Source organism: Elephantulus edwardii, unplaced genomic scaffold (assembly GCF_000299155.1).
Source record: "Elephantulus edwardii isolate Elephantulus edwardi_28Jun2011 unplaced genomic scaffold, EleEdw1.0 scaffold00015, whole genome shotgun sequence".
Taxonomy (NCBI): domain Eukaryota; kingdom Metazoa; phylum Chordata; class Mammalia; order Macroscelidea; family Macroscelididae; genus Elephantulus; species Elephantulus edwardii.
This window is the reverse complement of record NW_006399765.1, coordinates 22,126,774-22,146,219: the sequence shown is the minus strand read 5'-3', so window position 1 is coordinate 22,146,219 and position 19,446 is coordinate 22,126,774. Positions and strand designations below refer to the sequence as shown.

At 46.1% G+C, this 19,446-nt stretch overlaps 1 protein-coding gene across 1 annotated transcript in view; it reads right to left on the bottom strand.

Moving 5' to 3' along the window:
• Positions 1–1,037: 1,037 nt before the first annotated feature.
• The window catches only part of LOC102869921 (somatomedin-B and thrombospondin type-1 domain-containing protein-like), a 23,603-nt gene continuing 5,194 nt past the window's right edge, over positions 1,038–19,446 (bottom strand). The window contains exons 2-5 of the mRNA XM_006881751.1: positions 15,313–15,507; positions 12,797–12,875; positions 7,910–8,086; positions 1,038–1,155 (exon numbers count right to left, since the gene is read on the bottom strand). Of these exons, the coding sequence (XP_006881813.1) occupies positions 1,038–1,155; positions 7,910–8,086; positions 12,797–12,875; positions 15,313–15,507 (569 nt within the window). The remainder of the gene's footprint in view (positions 1,156–7,909; positions 8,087–12,796; positions 12,876–15,312; positions 15,508–19,446) is intronic.

The following is a 19,446-nucleotide window of genomic DNA, read 5'->3' as shown; positions in this document are numbered from 1 at the left end:
GTTCCTGTTCTGCAATACATAACAACAGCAACAACAGTCAAGATCCAGTGAGTCAATATATGTAAGGGACCAGGATGGTGCTTGAGACACCAATTCCCAGCCGTCAAGGCCACCAGGCTCATAGACATGCTGTGTGAGGGTGTCAGAGCTGGACCAGAGTTTTCACGGCTCTGATCCTAGAGAAGCAGATTGCAGGCCTTTCAAGGTGCCACGAGGTAAGCTTGAACCAGCAACCTTCTGGTTAGTTGCTGCTGTGATTAGTGGTCACCAGTTCCAGCTCGTGGCGACCCCGTGTGTGCGGAGTGTAGATCTGAGCTCTGCAGGTTTTCCAGCCAAGGCCTGATTTTGCAGAAGCAGATGGCCAGGCCTCTCTGCTGAGGGGCCTCTGCAGGAACTTAACAAATGTTTGCAACGCTTACTTCTTTTCACTGACAGCCTTGATAAAGCATTCCTTTAAAACAACAACAACAAACAAACAAACCAAAACACAACCACCAACAAGCCCTTGTGATGAAGTCCCTAGGGAATGTCACTGCTAATCCAAAGACTGTCTCTCTGATGGTTCAAACCCACCAGCCCCTTCTAGGGAGCAAGATAGGCAATCTCCTTCCATGGAATTTACAGCCTCAGAAACCCAGTGGAGGTTCTGCTATGAACAGCTCCAACTGGAAGGTATTGAATTTCTGTTCTTTAAAGCAAATGTATTTAAGTGCAATCCTTTTAATATAAGTTTATTTCCTTTTTAGAAGGGATGACAGAGAAAAGAGACAATTTTTTAAAAGACTGTACAAGTACAGAGGACAGGGCAGAAGCCACGGTGTGTCTAGAGGGGAGGGAATTCGGGGAAGACACGGAGGCCTGTGACTCAGCTGTTGCTATTTCCAGTGTCTTGACATAAGGACAAGGCTGTTCCTCCAGTCTTGAAATTACAGGCTTCTCCCCACTCCCCCGGCCCGCGGGATCCCAAGTCCTGGCGGTTTCCCTGCCATCCAGGTGCCCTTCCGAGAGGGCCAGGAGCAGTCAGGAGGTGGTGGCCACTAGATGAAGACGAAGCTGTGGACAGCAGGGCAGGTGCAGTGCGGGAGCTGCCCCAGTCGCTCCCAGCTCCCTCGGCACCGGGGGTGGCCGGCTGCCCGCCACAGCAACAGCTGGTTCCTGCAAGAGAGGAGGCTGGCTCAGGTCACACGGGACTGTCATGGGCTCCAGGGGGACTCTTTTCTTCATGTAAAAAAACAAAACAAACAAAAACCCTAAACCTCTGCTCTGTGACTGTGTTATATAAAGACAACTCTTATCTGGGATAGGTTTGTTATTATAACTGACTAGCTGCTGTCAAGTGGAGTCTTTTTTTAAATTTTTTGTGTGAGTGTACCATCAAATCAGATCTGACTGGTACAGGAGGAGATTGTCCCTCCTTTCCCGGCAGAGCATCTAGTGGATTCGAACCATGCGCCTCTGGGATTGTAGTTGCAGCTCCTTGCTCAAGTGGAGTCTTGGTGACTCTTGGTGAGTCCATGTGTATCAGAATAGAATGGGGCTTCACAGGGTTTTTAGCAGCGGTTTTGGAATAGACCACCGTCTTTTGGAATAGAACCTACAACCTTCCAGCTCATAGCTGAGTGCTTTATTGAGTACACCCGCAGGGCCTCTGGGTGCACTACGAGTCACTATGATCCATCACGTTTTCATCTGCTTTTTTAAATGAAATTGTTTTTGTAAGCCCTAAAAAATTCCATGGGTACTAGGCTCTGTGCATCAGGAGATGGTGTCCCTGGCCTGAGGAGGCCACTTGGCCAATTCAGATGGCTCCCAGTGACTCACGGGAAGGGGTGGTCGGCAAAGAGAGTAGCGCTGTCATGTCCTTGCTGGGCAAACCCAGGTTAAGTCACTTGGACTTCCTTGACCTTCCCCCATGGGGGAAACACAGTGGAGTCACTAAAAGAACAGGTCCTGGAACTGAACAGGAAACATGCTGCCACTCCTTGAGTCTCAGTCTCCTCATCTGGAAAATGGGAGCTATTGATAATCCTCACCATAGAACAATTATCCACAAGAGATCAAAAGGGCAACATGGGCCCAGGAATAAAGCTCAGAGGGCAAGAAGGGATAGGAAAGAAGGCGGAATGGACATGTTGAACATGGGTGAGCAGAGGGAAGAGGGATGTGTCATTGGGAAGGCTATAATCCCTGTCATGGAACTGTGTCTGAAGTGTGGAATTGACAAACAAGAACAAAAACAACTTGTTCTGGAAACTTCCACTCAAGTCACAACGAAAAGCTAGAAAGTAATAATACTAATCCTCGCTCTGCCAGATGTGAGTGGATGAGATGCTGTGTGCAGCAAAACTAAGTGCCTCAATGACAGTTCTGAGATGACTAATCATTTCAGCAAGGAGAACGAGAGACCCACCGCCACAACACAGCCACATGGAGGAAGCTCGAGGACCTGATGTCCAGCTGAAGAAGACAGATTCCAAAGGGCGTATTTTGCATCATTTTGTTTATGTAAAGTTCAAAAGAAAGAAAGGAAAGTCATGAAGGTGCACGCGGGCAAACACAGGTAAGTGGCGCTATTAAGGAAAACGGCAAAGCGGATTTACCTTAAATGCCGCTGGATCAAATTGACAACAAAAACAAGCAGGATCCACTGCCGTCGCGTCTGAACCCACCCAGAGGTGGTTTTCAGACTCTAAATCACACAGGGGGGGATTTTTCTCCTATGAAAAAGCAGGTGGGTTCGAACCTCCTGCCTTTGCGTTGGCAGCCCAAGTCCTTACCCATTGGGCAGCAACAATCCCCTAAACTGACAACAGCCGCCTGAAGGATTAGACAGGAAGCCTAGAGCGGTAATGAATCCATGTTTAACAGGAGAGGCATGGGTGCACGACTCAAGGAACGTCATCAGTTGTGCGTGAAAACGTGTAAACATTGTTGCCCTGGTGTTTATTTTGCTGTGTATATATAATAGCTCTGATGGTACAGTTGTTAAGTACTCGGTGGATGTTTCAAGCCCACCAGCTGCTCGAGGGAGAAAGAGGAAGTAGTCTACTGCCATAAAGAGTTAAGTCTTGGAAACCTTTTGGGGCAAATCCACAGTCTGAATCATCTCAATGACAGCTGCTGAGATTTTTGCTCTGTATAATGACCTAATGGTAAGAAGCTGCGCTGTAATCCCAAAGGCATGCAGTTCAAATCCACCAGGTGCTCTGCGGGAAAAGGATGGGCAAACCCCGAACGCAATTAACTGCCTTTTAAAACCCATGGGAGGGTCAGCTCCAACTCAATGGTACACAACAACAATAGTTTCAACACAAAAACAAAATAAATACCTAAATTTTTTCAGTCACAGAGAAGGAATGAGGGAAGAGGGTGCACAATGGAACTGGGGGGCATCCAAGTTTGGTTTCTTGCTAAATGATAGCTATCCAAGTATCTCCTATCCAAAGATGTGCTAACCCATTTATATGTTTTAACTAGGTTTTTGTATGTATAAGCCAAATATTTAAAAGATGTCAAAAAATAAGGGAGCTCTGGTAGCCTAGTGGCAAGAAGCTGCACTGTAATCCCAGAGGTAAGCAGTTCAAATACACCAGATGCTCTGCTGGAGAAGGAGAGGCAATCTCCTCCTGTACCAGTCAGATCTGATTTGACGGTAAACACACACACACACACACACACACAAATAAAATAAAAAAAAGTTTTTAATAAGATGTCAAAAAATAATGTGTGTTCTAAGCTTCTAAGGCCAGCATTCAGCCCACAAAAGGCATTTTACTAATGGTGGCTATTAAAACTACTATTGTTTTAGTCAACTGGCCCTTGTCTCAAAAGGACTTGTGAGACCTCAGGGGGAAAGGCATGTATGTATAAAGCTCCTACTTGGTGCCCAGCACACAGGAGGTATGCAGGTAAATGGCAGGTTTTCTCTGCTTACACCAAGTTCACAGACTCTTCCGAGGATAAATCAACGCTTCCAAAACCCCTGCCTGACAGGCGAATCCCTCTTCAGCCCATGCCCTCTGCTTGCTTGCCCTCACCTGCCCATGGAAAGAATTCAGCTGACCACTCATCATTCTTCTCATCCGGATCCCTGTCTGCTCAGTCTTGCCTGGTGAGCTCATGTCCTGATCAGACCTTCCGTCACCTGTTCTGTGAACTTGGCCATGGGACGGGTGGGAGCGAGAAGAGACGCTCCTCACTGACTCTGCTTTCCTCTCAGAAGCAAAGATCTCCAGGATTCCCGGCTCAGCCTCAATGGAGTGTCACCCTCCTCATCCCAGAATACTGCCACCCAAAGAGAACTGGTGCTTAGTCAGGATCTCAGGACAGGAAAGGCTCGTCCAGGGATGGACAGATAAACTGAGCCTCCACGAAGTGAACATACAGCCCATGGAATAAGTATCTAAGGGAGGAATCTTTGCTCCAGGTCAAGTGAGTAGGAAAGAGATTGGAGAAGGACAGACAGTGAGGACCCTCCTAAAGTGTAATAATATCATCTGCCACTTATTTATTAGATGCCATCTCTGGTAGCCTAGTGGTAAGAGCCTGCACCACAATCCCAAAGGCACGTGGTCCAAATCTACCAGCTGCTCCATGGGAGAGGAGTGCGCAGTCTCCCTCTGTGTGATTTACAGCCTCTTAACACCCCCTGGAGAGTCAGCTGTGGGTCATTTCTGACTTGACGGCATGCCACAACACCAAGATGAATCATATTCATCACATCTATTAGGTCTCATTTTCACAAAGTAGATATTATTATACCCATTCTACAGGTTAGCTATGACAACACCAGCTCCCATGGAGCACACAAGAGGGGCCGTACAATCATTTGTGCAGCCACATACAGTGGTCCACCCAGACCAGAGAGGAGGGCGGCTTGCCGAGAGGCACACAGCTAGTAAGGAGGGGCAGGATTTGAACCCACATATGTTGGTCCCAAGGCCCCTTGTCTCAGTCCATCTGCCCCTAACACCCCACCTGGCATCTGCATCCTTGCAGTGAACTGAGCTGCCGGGACTTTAAAGGAAGGAAATTAACAGCCTTGGAAATTGGAGACATATTTCCTAGATAGATCCCTGAGAGCTCTCATCCCAACAGTTATAACCCTTCACACAGCAAGAGGACTTTAACGGGGAGACAGTTTAAAATAGGCTTAAGAATGTGCCTCTGAGGTCTGAACGATTCAGCTTCAAATACCCTTTCTGCCCATTGGGCTCCTCTTTTCATCTCACCTCAGTGTCCTCATCTGGAAAATGGGTATCCTAAAGGATCCACTTTAGGGGAGCTCTGGCGGCCTAGTGGCAAGAAGCTGCACTGCAATCCCAGAGGCGCGCTGTTCAAATCCACCAGATGCTCTGCTGGAGAAGGAGGGGCAATCTCCTCCTGTACCAGTTAGATCTGATTTGTCGGTACACACATCATCATCATCATCATCATCATCATCATCCAACTAAAAACCTAAAGGATCCTCTAGGTTCTGGAACGGTTAAGTCGTGCGCTGTGAGTTAACACGGCCTCACTTCTTCCTACAGCCTCTCTCGCTCACTCGGTCCCAGCCACACCAGGCCTCCTCAGTGCTCCAAAAATACAAGAAATACAAGAGACAGACACCAACCTCAGAGTCTTTGCACTCGCTGTTCCCACTGTGGAATGCCCTTCCCCAGACATCCACATGACACCTGCCCTCATTATAGTCACAGCTCTTCAAAAGTCACCTCCTTCAGTGCCACCTTCCCTGATCATGCTTTGAAAAATAACATCCCACGGAACTCCCCCTCACTCCGCTTCTTTCCCTAACACTTGTTTCCCATCTGACAAGTTAAAGACCCACTTCTCCAAAGCCTATCTCCTCACGGCAGGATGTTGTCCTCTTATGAGAAAGGGCTGTGCCCACCCTGCTAAGGATTATGTCTCCCGTGTCCAATTACAGCACGGTGCAGCTCAGAAGTGAGTGTGCAAATAAATACTGAATGAATGAATGAATGAATGAACGAATGAATATCAAGAGTTATATTAACACCTAGCATATAAGTAAGCATTCCACAAATGCTCTGTGTGCGGTTGAGTCCGTTTTCTATGCATAATGACCCCATATGTCTGATGAGAAGTGTCCCACAGGTGCTTTTGGTTATAATTTTTTTTTTTTAATGATACTTTGACAAGTTTTTTTAAATTTGTATTTATTTATTTAGTTAGTTATTCTTTTTATGTGTGTACCATCAAATTGGATCTGACTGGTACAGGAGGCGATTGTTCCTCCTTCTTCAGCAGAGCATCTGGTGGATTTGAACCACGCACCTCTGGGATTGCAGTGCAGTTTCCTGCCACTAGGCCACCAGAGCTCGCCTGGTTATAATCTTTGAAGGGAGGTCTGGTGGTCTAGTGGCAAGAAGCCACGCTGCAATCCTAAAGGCATGCAGTTCAAATCCACCAGCTGCTCTGCAGGAGAAAGATGGGCAATCTCCTCCCATGTAATTAACTGCCTCTGAAAACCCACCAGAGGGTCAGCTATGGGTTGGATCCGACTCAATGATACACAACAACAACAACAACAAAATCTTTATAGAAGCAGATCATTCAGCCTCTCTTCGCTAGAGCCACTACAAAACCAGAACCCTAGACCAAGCAGAACCCATCTCTGTGGCAAAACCTTCAGCCACACAACAGGCCCACAAAGCAAACAGTAACAGCTGAGAGATACTCAGTGCTTAGAGCAGTCAGCCGTAGCAAGGCAAAGGGGCAGCGTGTGCTCAGGGTTAAAGCTCAGGAAGGGAGCGGCTGGAAGGATGAGTGGAAACAAGAGTCACAGACAGGAAGCAGGACGAGTGCTGTTACAACGTGGGGATTGCCAATAAAGTCAGGAAATAAAACGTGGATGGAAGGAGGTACGCTAGGAGCTAAATGAGAGTAGCAACAGCAGCAATGGAGGAACAGAGACCAAGGTGAGACAGAGCTGGTGGTGGACTGGGTTCATCTAAGTTTTCTGGAGGGGTAAGGAGTGGGAAGGGGGGGGAGTGTGTATGGATGGTTCAACAGGAAACCAATCTCTTCTATAACCTTTCTTTCAAATCACATTGAAATGAAAACTAAAACTCACCAGCCCATTGTAGTGGCATTGATGCTGACTCATAGGCTCCTTGGGTTTCTAAGGTTGTAAATCTTTACAGGAAGAGGTAACATATCTCTTGGAGAAGGTGGTGGAGTTGAACCACTGACCTTTCCATCAGCAACCAAGCACACTATGTGGCATGCCATGAGGGTGGGTTCAAACCACTAAGCATTAGGTTAGCAGTCAAGCTGCATAACTGTTGCGCCACCAGGCCCCTCAATCCATACGTATTATCTCATCCGTATGTTTGGGGCTCCCAGAGGGACCCAGCCCTTGTGAGAGACACTATGAGGATGATTTAAGCCTACTCTGGATTCAAAGCTCACTGTGTGTCCTTGACCAAGTCACACTGCCTTTCGGAACCTTGGTTTCCCTATCCATAGAATGAAAGTAATCGGACTTGACTTTTAAAGTATCCTTGAGGATTCATCGACATCAGTTCCATTTTTTTTTTAATTTTTTTTTTTTAGCATGCCTTGGCTGTCAGGCACGCTGTGCTAAGAGTTTAATTGATACAACTGCATTCAACCCTTGCACCTTCCCATAAAGTGTTCCTCCGATTATCTTTATATTCAGAAGAGGAAACTGGTGTTCAGAGAGGTTAAGAAACTTCCCCAAGGTCACACAGCTGGAAATGGCAGGCTCTCGCTCTTATCTCGGGCTGATTTCCTTGGACATTGGGACGAGGACACTGATGACCTCACTCTGGCCAGGGAGCTGGTCCCCAAGGCACTAATTATGGCAGCAGAGAAGCCCCCAGCCCCAGTAATCACGCTTTCCATGCGCACTCCCACCACTCACCGTCTGGTCTCACTGCCGTCCCCATAGCAGCGCTGGCTCCTGTTGTCCATGGCTGGCCACTCACACTTCACACAGACGATGTGGCCCTGGATCAGATACCTTGTCCACTGAGCATGGGGTGCCCTCACCTGCCCACAGCTCCCTGGGATGGGCCCCAACTGGAATCGGACACAGTACCTGTAGCCACACAGGGAGACACACCCCAAGCACCTGAGCATTTATGAAGCACCTACTGTGTATGCAGCCCAAAGAACTTCCCTTCAGTTTCTCCTTGATATGGACACCAGAAGAACTAGCTGGTGTAGAGTTGTCATTAATGATTGCACACAATGGATCTTGATAGAACAAGATAAAAATGCTGGGCAGAACTAAAATTCTATAAAAGTTCAGACTGACTGGATTGGCTGGGGATAGAGCACTCCCAAGACTATCACCCTAAGATATTTTTTAAACCTCAAACCAAAGTCATCCTTGAAGTTACCTTTTAGCTCAGTAACACATTGGCCCATGAAATAAAGACTATCATCTATGAGAAACTAGCTTCTTTAAGAAATCATCTAGCAACAAATGCTGGTGAGGTCGTGGATTCACTGTTGGTGGAAGTGTAAACCACTGTGGAAAATGGTGTTGCACTTTCTCAAAAAGTTGCAAATAGAGATACCATTTGACCCAGCAATTCCACTACAATTCCATATATCCTAAAAATACCATAACTGACATCCAAGCAGATAAACGCACACCCATGTTTATTGCAGCTTTGCTCACAATAGCAAGGAGTTGGAAACAATCCAAGTGCCCATCAACAAACGAATGGCGAGAGAAGCTGTGGTATATTCACACAATGGAATTCTATGCTGCATTGAAAAACAAGGAACTCATGCAATATTATTCAAAATGGGTGACCCTGGAGGACATTATGCTGAGTGAAATATCTCAGTCACAAAAGGACAGATACTGCATGGTGCCACTGTTGTAGAATGGAACTGACATCAGGGTTGGGGTAAGACTGAGCAAAACTGGATAAATTATGTATACTGCATTGAAACAGATAAGGGAGAGAACAATTTACAAGCAATACATGATAGGGTATTATGGTTATCACAAGAGTCCAGAATTAAGGTTGTATAGTGGAGTGTACTTGGGGCAGGGGTGGGGCGTTGGGGGATTGTATACCATTGAAAGAATTTATCTTTTACTTTTCAAAGAGAGGAGTGAACTGAGGGGGAGGGCTGGGCATGGAGAAAAGTGCAACAATGAATGAATGGAAATCTAAAATCTCTGTAAATGTTCATTAAAATTAATAAAATAATTTTTTTCTAAAAAAAAGAAATCATCTACAGGAGATCACGTAGTCACGAATTACTTTAAAACAATAATGAGGGGGGAAAAACAATAGTGAGAAGGTAAAGGAACAGGGACACTAGATTAACAGAAATGATATAACCAGAATGGAATGAATGAATGATGACACAATGTGGAGAAAACTGCAAGCAATACCATGGAACATAAGGAACCCCTGTTTGCTGTGTAAACTTTTGCCTTAAGCACAATAGAAGTCATCTTAGAAAGTAAAACCATAACACCTCCAGGCAGCTTAATTCGGATCAACAGGTTACATACAACACAAGACTCAACTGATATTTCAAGTGATCATATCTGCGGCCTTGCTACGTGCCAGGCCCTGTTCTAAGTCAACAGACTGCAACCTTTCATCCTCATCTTTCTCCCATTAGCCTGTCAACTCCACAAATGCAAAACTTTGGGTTGTTTCATTCATCTCAGTATCCAACTCCTAGAATAGTATTTGGTTTGATAAATATTTGTTAAATCACTTTGGTCAATGACACAGGAATTCCCTGTGAATCACACATTCCCTTCACTGCATAGGATAGGAAGATGAGAGACAACTTGTCCACAGTCTAGTAAGCGGCGGTATACAAAGTGGAACCATCGTATCACACTGAAGGGAGCCCCGTGGTGCAGTGGTTAAGGCAGTGGAGAGATGAGCAGGTTGAACCTACCCGCTGCCCACAGGAGAAGGATGCAGCGCCTCCCCCTCCAGGGTGACAGGCAGCCTCAGAAACCATATGGGCTGCTCTGCCGCGTCCTGGGGAGTCTATATGAGTCAGAACCGACTGCAGGACTGTGGGTACCTGGATGATTAAGATGGCACAGGACTTGGGCAATGTTTCCTTCTGAGTTCCAGGGCAACAGTGACAAGGACAAAATTGTGTCGACTCACGGCCTTCTATGTAAGAATTCCATTAAGAAGCACTGTCCTAGAGCTCTGGTGGCCTAGTGGCAAGGAGCTACAACTACAATCCCAGAGGTACACGGTTCGAATCCACCAGATGCTCTGCCGGGGAAGGAGGGACAATCTCCTCCTGTACCAGTCAGATCTGATTTGACGGTACACTCACACAAAAAATAATAAAATAAAAATAAAATAAAAAATAAAAAGAAGCACTGTCCTGCCTGTGACAGCTTCATGATCACGGATATGGTTCCCACAGTGGGGAAAAAAACAAACCCACCGATTCCTGCTCATGGTGACCCCACAGGAGAGAGCAGAGCTGCCCCAGAGGGTTTCCAACGTTGTGTGGACCCTTTACAGAAGCAGACTGCCACGTCTTTCACCCAAGGAACAGTTGGTGAGTTCAAACCCATGACCTTTTGGTTAACACCCAAGTGCATAACCATTGCATCAACAAATCCAGAAAAGCCTAGACGGATGCTCTTTGCCACGCCACCTCCCCTAACAGAAGATTTCATTTCATGCAGACCAGATCTACAACAGAAATCATTTTAAAGGGAAGCTCCCCATTCTGGGGTATCTGAAATAAAATGCGTTTTACCAAAGTGTTTACTTCTTTCTGTGCAACTTTTTTCATAAGTTGCATAAATGACACCCCCTGCTGGAGAGGATATAGCATAGCAAGGGCTCCAGGGTGGCTTGTGGGGCTACTGCCCCCTGGTGGCTATAGCCTCTGGGAAACCAGAGCAGTAAATAAATTTTTTTCCTGCCAAGGAAAGCCTTCTCTTCTCTGAGTTGCCCCAAAACTCTCAAGACTTTAAGTTAATAACTGGGAAGTGTGCTTTCTAACATACTATCCCTCTCTTAGATTTTATAAACTCTTGTCCTTACCCTGTGTGATCTCAAAGGGGCTACCAATCAAGGCTCCCAGTCTTGGAACCCCCCCCCCCAACGTTTGACACAAGAGTGGACAGATGATCAAGGCTGACTCATTAGAATTCTCCACCGAGTCTCCTCTAAGAATGATACACTGAGTTTGGGAGAAAAGACCCGTCCCTCCGGGGTTGCTTCCAGGGAGCAGGGAGGGACGCTGGTGGCTATCTTGCCCAATGCTGTGTCAGGCTGAGAGGCCAATACAGAGAAAGAACAAAAGAAAGGAGTGTTGGAGAGCAAATCTGGGCGTTACTTGTGCTCTTGGATCCAGCTGTGCTGGAAGTAAACTCTTCCAAAACCTCCTTCTCAGTTTTTCGTAAACCGAAATCCTCCTTTTCATTTGAGCAAGTTTGAGGTGCTTTTCTGTCATTTGAAATCAAAAGGATCCTGACTAACACAAGCCTCCTCTCCATCTCTACTGCTGAGACCTTGTTCCTTCAACTGATGTTTATAGGGTGATCCACCACATGTCAGACTGTCCTCGAAACCTGACCTTGCCGACCCTATCATGCAATACACTTGTCTCCAGCCCTCTCAACCCAGCTCTCAAGAGGCAACAGGGCTGCCATAAGATGCAACAGCATTTCTCTCTCACCTGGCCCAGAGGAGTAATCTCATTGTCTTTCCGATTATTCCCTTGTCTCTCTGCAGTCCATTCTCCAAATAGTATCTAAAGGGGTCTTCTGAAAACCCAAGTTAGATCATGTCATTATTCTGCTTAAAACCCTTCCATGGACAGGAGAGCATTATGCTAAGTGAACTAACTCAGTCCCATATGGACAAATACTGTATAAGACCATTCTTGTAGAACATGTATAAAGATCCATGGAGAGAAGGTTGGGAAGAGGGATGAGGATGGGTGGAGGTGGGACGTTTAATCATAGGGTTGTACAATATGATGGGTGGAGGGAGGGGTGGGTAAAGGAAACGGTAAAAGTCCATTGTGTGAAAGATGCATTGTGTGAAAAACAATGTATACGAACTTTGTAAGTAAACCAGTATAAAATAAAATTTTTCTTTTAAAAAAAAAAACAACATAAAACAAAGCCCTCCCATGACTCCCATATCATCAGAGAAGACACCGGAGTCCAACATAAGACTCCCATTCTCTTTCTGGCTCCTCTGGTCTCTGGTCTCTGCTTTCTGTGCACTTGAGTCACACCGGTCTGGCTGGTCCTTGAACACATGGGAATGTCCTACCTCAGGACCTTTGCACTTGCTGTCCCCTCTTCCAGACCTGTTCTTCCCTAGATATCCTTCGCCAGTTCTTCATTCAAATGGCACCTTCTCAGTGGGGATGTTCCTGGGTTTCTCATCTTCTTCCCTACTTGATTTTTCTCCATAGCACTTAACATTACTTAATATTGTTTATCTTCTCTCACTAGAATTCCTACTCTATAAAGCAGGTATTTTTGTATTTGTTGTTGTTGTCCCTGTCAATAGCCCCCAAGGCCTAGCAGAGTGTCTGCCAATTACGTCACAGGCATTCAATAACTGTTGAACAAATAAATGAATGAATGGAGACCAATTAACGAGGACTTACAAATGTCACAAAATAAGAGATGGGGAAAAAAAAAAAATAAGAGATGGAGAGCTATTAAAGTTATTGAAGTAACAGAGAGATACAGTGAACGGTGAATGTCCAGGAGAGAAGGCTCACAGATTCTGCTTCAACTTCAAGTTCATTTCCTTCCACTTACCCCACTGTGTCTTGCCCCTTAGGTACTCCTCGCTTTCTCCGCTCCTTCCCATAACTGTCTGTGGTGATCAGAGCCGGGACTAGGAAACAAGGAGAATGCAGAATTAGACAGCATAACCCTCAGGCGTGGCCCCTCAGGGTTCAGGGCTGGATACTCCTAGGGCAATAGAGATAGTGTGGGATCTTAGAATTGGGTGGTTGTTGCTGTTGTTGATTGCCTTCGAGTCCAGCACCACTCATAGCAACCCTATGAAAAAACAAAAAAAAGGGCCTGAAGCCCTGCTGCATCCATCGACATTTATCAAAGTTCATTGAGTTTCCAGAGGCATGTTGTTTAGGAAGTTGATGTCACTCCTGCTGTAGATGGTTCCATTTGTGTGGTATACAGATAATGAAGACAGAATCCTACTTATCTCTCAGATTCCAAGGTCTGGCACAGGAACTATGTGTGTGGTGGATCTCAGCACAAGTTCTTTGAGTGATTGAGTAATTTGGATGAATGAATGAGTGAATGAGTAAAAAAGAAGGGATAAAGGGGTCAACAACTGGATGGATGGATGGATGGAAGATTAAAGCATAGAAGGAAGGATAGAAAGATGGTAGACAAATGGAAAGAAAATAAAGAGAAATCAGGAAGGTAGAGAGAAGACAAGAGGGTGGATAATAACAGATGAATGGGTAAAAGAAATGTCATAAATAAAAGAATGGAGGGAAAGATGGCTAGACGGATGGACAGACTGACTGACAGATGGACGGATGGATGGGCAGATTTATGGATGTGTGAATAGATGAGAAGAAGAAGAAGAAAGAGGAGGAGGAGGAGGAGGAGGGAAGAAGGGAAGGAAGGAAGGAAGGAAGGAAGGAAGGAAGGAAAGCAGGCAGGCAAAGAGGGAGGGAAGAAGCAAGGAAGAAGGAAGCGTTGGATGGATTAACCATTAATAACATTTTGTTGTTGCTGAGTCAAGTCTGTCTTTCTGGGACAAGCAGGCAAGGAGAATACAGAAACAGAGAACTGACAGCCACCATTCACAAGAGGCTGGAAGATGACAAAGAAGCCTCATTCATCTCCATTTCCTGAGGCATCAAGCTGTATGGGAAAAACAGTGCTGACCTAATGCTTGTTAGCACTAGACCATCTGGGAACATCCCAGGAACCGCTCCCTGCTGTTGCCATGGAGATTGGACCTTGGCAACCTCTATACACAACAGCTTATTCCTTTCCTCTTCCAACAGCCACGATCCTTCTTCCGGTGCAGATTAAAGCAGTGAGGAGAGACCTGGATAGACCCAGTTTCTAGTCCCAGCTCCCCTTCTTAAAGCTGAGTAATTTTGGCCAAGTTATTCAACCTCTCTGAGCTTCAGTTTTCTGAATGTTTGGGGGTTTTGGGTTTTTTTTGGGGTTTTATGATGTGTAAAAAAACAGGCCTATTTTTTTAACTGTTTTTGGTCAAACCTTCTTCTAGGTTGGATAGCCCTGGTCTGTCCCCTTGCTGTACAGAGGTAACCCATGGTTGCTGTGAAGCTGAACACTGCAACACTGATGTGTCAAATGTGATAATGGTTACCCATGGCAGACAGTGTTTGGTGGAGCTCCCTGATAAAACAAGCTTGGAAGCAGGAGTGGCATCCACTTCCATAATAGCTTGCCTCTGGAAACACTATGAACCTGGAGAGAGGGTGAAAGTTACACAAGTGGCGAGCTCTGGTGGCCTAGTGGCAGGAAACTGCACTGCAATCCCAGAAGTGCACAGTTCAAATCCACCAGATGCTCTGCTGAAGAAGGAGGAACAGTTGCCTCCTGTACCAGTCAGATCCAATTTGACGGTACACACATACAAAAAAAAAAAAGAAAGTTACACAAGTGTCCAGGTCTCTCATTCATAGGGTTACTATAAGTTGCCTACGACTCTACGACACTTAACAACAACAATAATATATCATAGAGTTGTCAAAATAAAATCAAATACTATGTGCCCACTGGTTCATCAATGGACATATGACCCATACCAAGCCAAGGAGCATCATTCTAGAACTTTTTACTGGACTTGAAGGGAAAGGAGACATTTCTTCCATTTGCTAGGCTGATTCAACAGAACAGAGAACTATCAAGACCATTGCAGGAGGAGAGAATGCTTAACAGTGACCCCAACGCAGAGAAAAGCAGAGCTGAGGGAGGGGGAGAAACATTTGACAGCATTGTTTCAGCCCCTGGATCCAGCCATGCCTGAAGGTAACCCTGCAACATCGTCGGAACCACAAAATTTTGCTCAGTTGAAGTTGGATGTCCTGGCATTTACTCTGACAAAAAGTGCTGGTCGATTCGCACAGGGAGAGAAGACACTGAAATTAACAGTGGAAGTCAGAGCTTCTTGGCACATTCACAAGATGAGGAGAGGAGATCCGGGCAAGGCCAGGTCAAGTACTATCCCAAACTCATACCCCTCCCAGGCTCCCTGGAGGTCCAGAGTTTAGAAAGACTGTGCCCACTGACAGCCACCTCGGCTGACCCCAGCTCACGTAAGGACTGTTGGCACTCGACTCCCTGGCGGTTCCAGTACTCCACGCAGCCAGCCCGCTCTTCCAGCAGGGGGCAAGGGGCGCCCCCATTCCTGGGCTCCTGCAGGACGTGCCTCCGGCGGGTGCGGTAGGAGACTTGGCAGGGCTTGGCACAGCGACTCCAGTCACTCCACTCAGATACCGTACAGGAGACCGCTGGAGGAGGAAGCAACATCCTCAGTGGTGACTCAGGCGGGGTCGGCCTGGCTAGTGGTCAAGTCTCCACCTTTCCCACAGTGAATTTCCCAAAACCCCATTGAGAATTTGAACTCATGTGACTCTGAACCTATGTCTTCCTTGAAAGTCTCCCTACCACAATGGTTTCTGTCCACCTAAGCTTACAATCCCACTTTTTCTTAATCCCCCTCTCCTGCTGGTACACATTAGGTTGTTTCTATTATTCCTTTCAATCATCACTTCCCAGGCACCTTGGGAATTGGTGCCTCTGAATTCTAGTGTTGGAAAACGTTGTTAACTAGACTGTGGAGTGCCAGAGGCTCGAGCAAACCTGCCTTCAGAGAAGTACAATCAGAATGTTCCTAAGAGAAGGGGGTGAGGCTTGGTTGCATGTATCTAGGACATGCTATCAGAAGGGACCGGTCCCTGAACAAAGACTTGAAAAAGCAGAGGGTCAGTGGAAAAAAAAAAAGAAGACCCTCAATGAGAAGAACACAGTGACCACAACAACAGGCGCAAACACACCTACTGTGAGGACAGTACAGAGTCAGGCACCAGAGGTTGTTCTGCTGACCCAGACCACTGAGGGCATCTAACAAAAAGCTCCACAGGCAAGTGATTTTACCACCCTGTCCCTCAGTTCCCTCCTTTTTCAAGTGGGAATAAGAATAGTGTCTACTGCATAGGGCGTCGTTGAGGATTCAACCAGATAAGATAGACAAAGCAATTGCTTCTGGCACATAGCAGGTGCTCAATAAATACCAGCTGTCCCTCCTCTTCAGCAGAGAAAATGAATGGACTACAATTTCCCCTCCACAAAAGCATGGGCTCCAAAGGAGCTACTTGTGGAAATACACACACAGGCAGTTAAATATGATTCATATAGAGTTTTTAAACCTGCAGAGCAGCGCTAGATCATGTTTAGAAATTCACACAACTACAAGACAGAAGAAAAATTAATGCCTTTGAGTTGTGATGCTGGAGAAGAGTGCTCACTATCCCACGGACCGCCAAAAGAGTCAACAGGTATGTCTTGGAAAAGGTGCAGCCAGAGTGCTCCCTGGAGGCAAGGAGGGTGACGCTTCATCTCACGCGCTTTGGGCATGTTGCTAGGAGGGGCTCTTCCTTGGAGAGGGACATCCTGCTGGGGAAGGGGAGGCGCAGTGAAGGGGGCGGAAGACCCTCAACCAGGTGGATTGACACAGGGATGGCAGCAACGGGCGCTTGCGTGTCACACATTGTGAGGTTGGCACTGGATAGAACAGGGTTCAGATCTGTTGTTCATAGGGTCACTATGAGTCATCCTTGACTCAATGGCACCTAACAACACAGTAAAAATGTTATAAGGTGTCGTCAAGATGACTTCTAATACAATGACCCCAGGTGACCCAACAGCAGTGCCGCAGATGGGTTTCTAGGCTCTAACCTTCATGGAAAGGAGCCCTAGTGGCACAGCGGTTAGGCGCTTGGCTGCTGATCGGAAGGGTGGTGTTTCGAACCCACCAGCTCCTCATTGGGAGGAAAATGTGTCAGGTACGTCCATAAAAACCAAGAGCCTCCCTGAAAAACAAACAAAAAAAACCCCAAACCAACCAACCGGAAAAAACCAAAAAACCAACCCCCGGCCCTTGAAAAAAACGAACCAAACCAAAAAACCAAGAGCCTCGGGAACCCTCTCTTCTGCCTACACTGTTCCTGGGGCTGGAATGAACTTGACAGCAGGGAATTTAACCTTTATGGGAGCAGATCTCCAGGTTTTTCACCTTTGGAGCTGCTATTAAATAAAAATAATATAATCTATATATGTATATAAAGGCACACAGTTCAAATCCACCAGCTGTTCTGCAGGAGAAGGACGGGCAATCTCTTCACGTGCAATTAATTTACTGCCTCTGAAAACCCGCTGGAGGGTCACCTATGGGTCAGTTCTGATTCAACAGCAAACAACAATAACATGTGTGTATTTGTGTGTGTGTGTGTGTGTGTGTGTGTGAGAGAGAGAGAGAGAGAGAGGGAGAGATAACAAGTTATAGTACAAGGTTCAGGTCTTTTGTTCATAGCGTCGCTCTGAGTCATGCTCGACTCAAAAGCACTTAACAACAACATTATATCATATATAGTTTCTATATTATATATAATATTATTTTAGATCTTATATATACGATATTATATATTTATATAATAATATCTATTTATATAATATACTATATATAATTACATATGATGTTGTTGTTGCATACCATCGAGTCAAAACCTATTCTTAACTGACCCTCCAGCAGGTTTACAGAGATAGTTAATAATGATACATATTGTTTATTAGGTGCCATCGAGTCGAGTATACTGACCCTATGAAGCACAGATCTGAACCCCGTCCTATGCCGCACCATCCTCTTCACCGCTGACACCCCTGAGCCCTCTGCTGCAGTCACTGTGTCAATCCATCTCATTGAGGGTCTTCCTCTCTTTCACGGACACTCAACCTTTCCAAGTATGATGTCCCTCTCCAAGGAATAGTCTCTCCTAACAACATATAAAACAACAGAATAAACACATTTCTTTCTTCAGAGGCAACCATTATCTTGAATTTGGCATTTGTTGTTGACAAGCATCTATTTCTTACATATAAAGATTGATGTATGTGTCTAATTGCAAGATGGTTGGTGTTCTCTCCTTTCCTTTCTCAGCCCTTGTCCTCCACACTCTGTTTCAGGAAATATGTGAAACACTCAGGTCCCCTTGCCCACTGGCTGCCCACTGAGTTCAGCCAGTAGAGGTGGCAGCACAAGCAAGCATCAGAGGGCTGGTAGAGACAGAAGCTCCAGTGTTGACCTCCTTGCTCTCTGGCCCCCTAAAGGCTGTAGTCAGGCAGTGACTGTATTCCTCCTAACTCCAGCTGATGAACCTTCAGCCATGGACTCTGTTCTCCCCATTTTCCTCCTGTGGCCCTTCCCTCACCTCTGTGACTACAGCCCTCAATAAATCGTATTAAATCCTCCCAAGCTTCCATCTGTCACAAGCCAGGATCCCAGTTCCTAATAGGTACATGTCCTGTTGCCAAATCCATCTTACAGATGAGGCAACTCGGGCTTATGAGACAGAGGGCTTAGGCTGAGCCAAGGGTTTGGAGGCAGACATACCTGCGTTCAAACTGCATCCTGGCATGTGTGTGGCCATGAGGAATGTGTATTGTCCACAAGATGGACCGTTTCAGCCACTGCAGCCGTGGGTTTGAGCATAGCAGAGATTGTAAATCAGAATCAACTAGATGACAGTGTGTTGGCTTGGGTTGGTCCTATTTCTTTTTTTGTTCCTGCTGAAGGCAGGGATTCACTATTTATTCAAAAAACAAACAGAAACTCCCCATCCAACAGTCACTCAAAAAAAAAACCACCCCACAAGCGGACCTGTTGTCATTGAGTCCATTCTGATTGCTATGGGAACTCTACGGGACAGACAGAGGAACCGCCTCACGGGTGTCTAAGGTTAAAACCTTTACAGAGCAGAATGCTGCATCTTTCTCCTGAGGAGAAAAAGCAGAGGCAAACTCAACCTGCACTCCTCGGGAATGGTACAACAGGCTGGCATTTCAAAACATAGCCACCAGAGGGCGATGCTTCTCACATCCATGACCCTCCCATCCTTTTCTAAGAAGGAGACATTCTAGCTTATTGGAGATGTGGTGGGAAAGTGGAGGGTAAAAGCTGCTCATCGAGCCCTGGGGACCCAGATAACACCATGCAGTTAAAACTGCGAGAGCCAGACAGAACTTCTCATATCTTGCAATCCCTGTGCTCCCACTACCACGGGCCCCATCTACTGGGAACTACTCTGCAACCCTCATTCCAGACTCTTATGATAATCATAATGTCCTAAAACATATTACTTTTAAACTATTCTCTCCCTTATTGGCTTCAATGT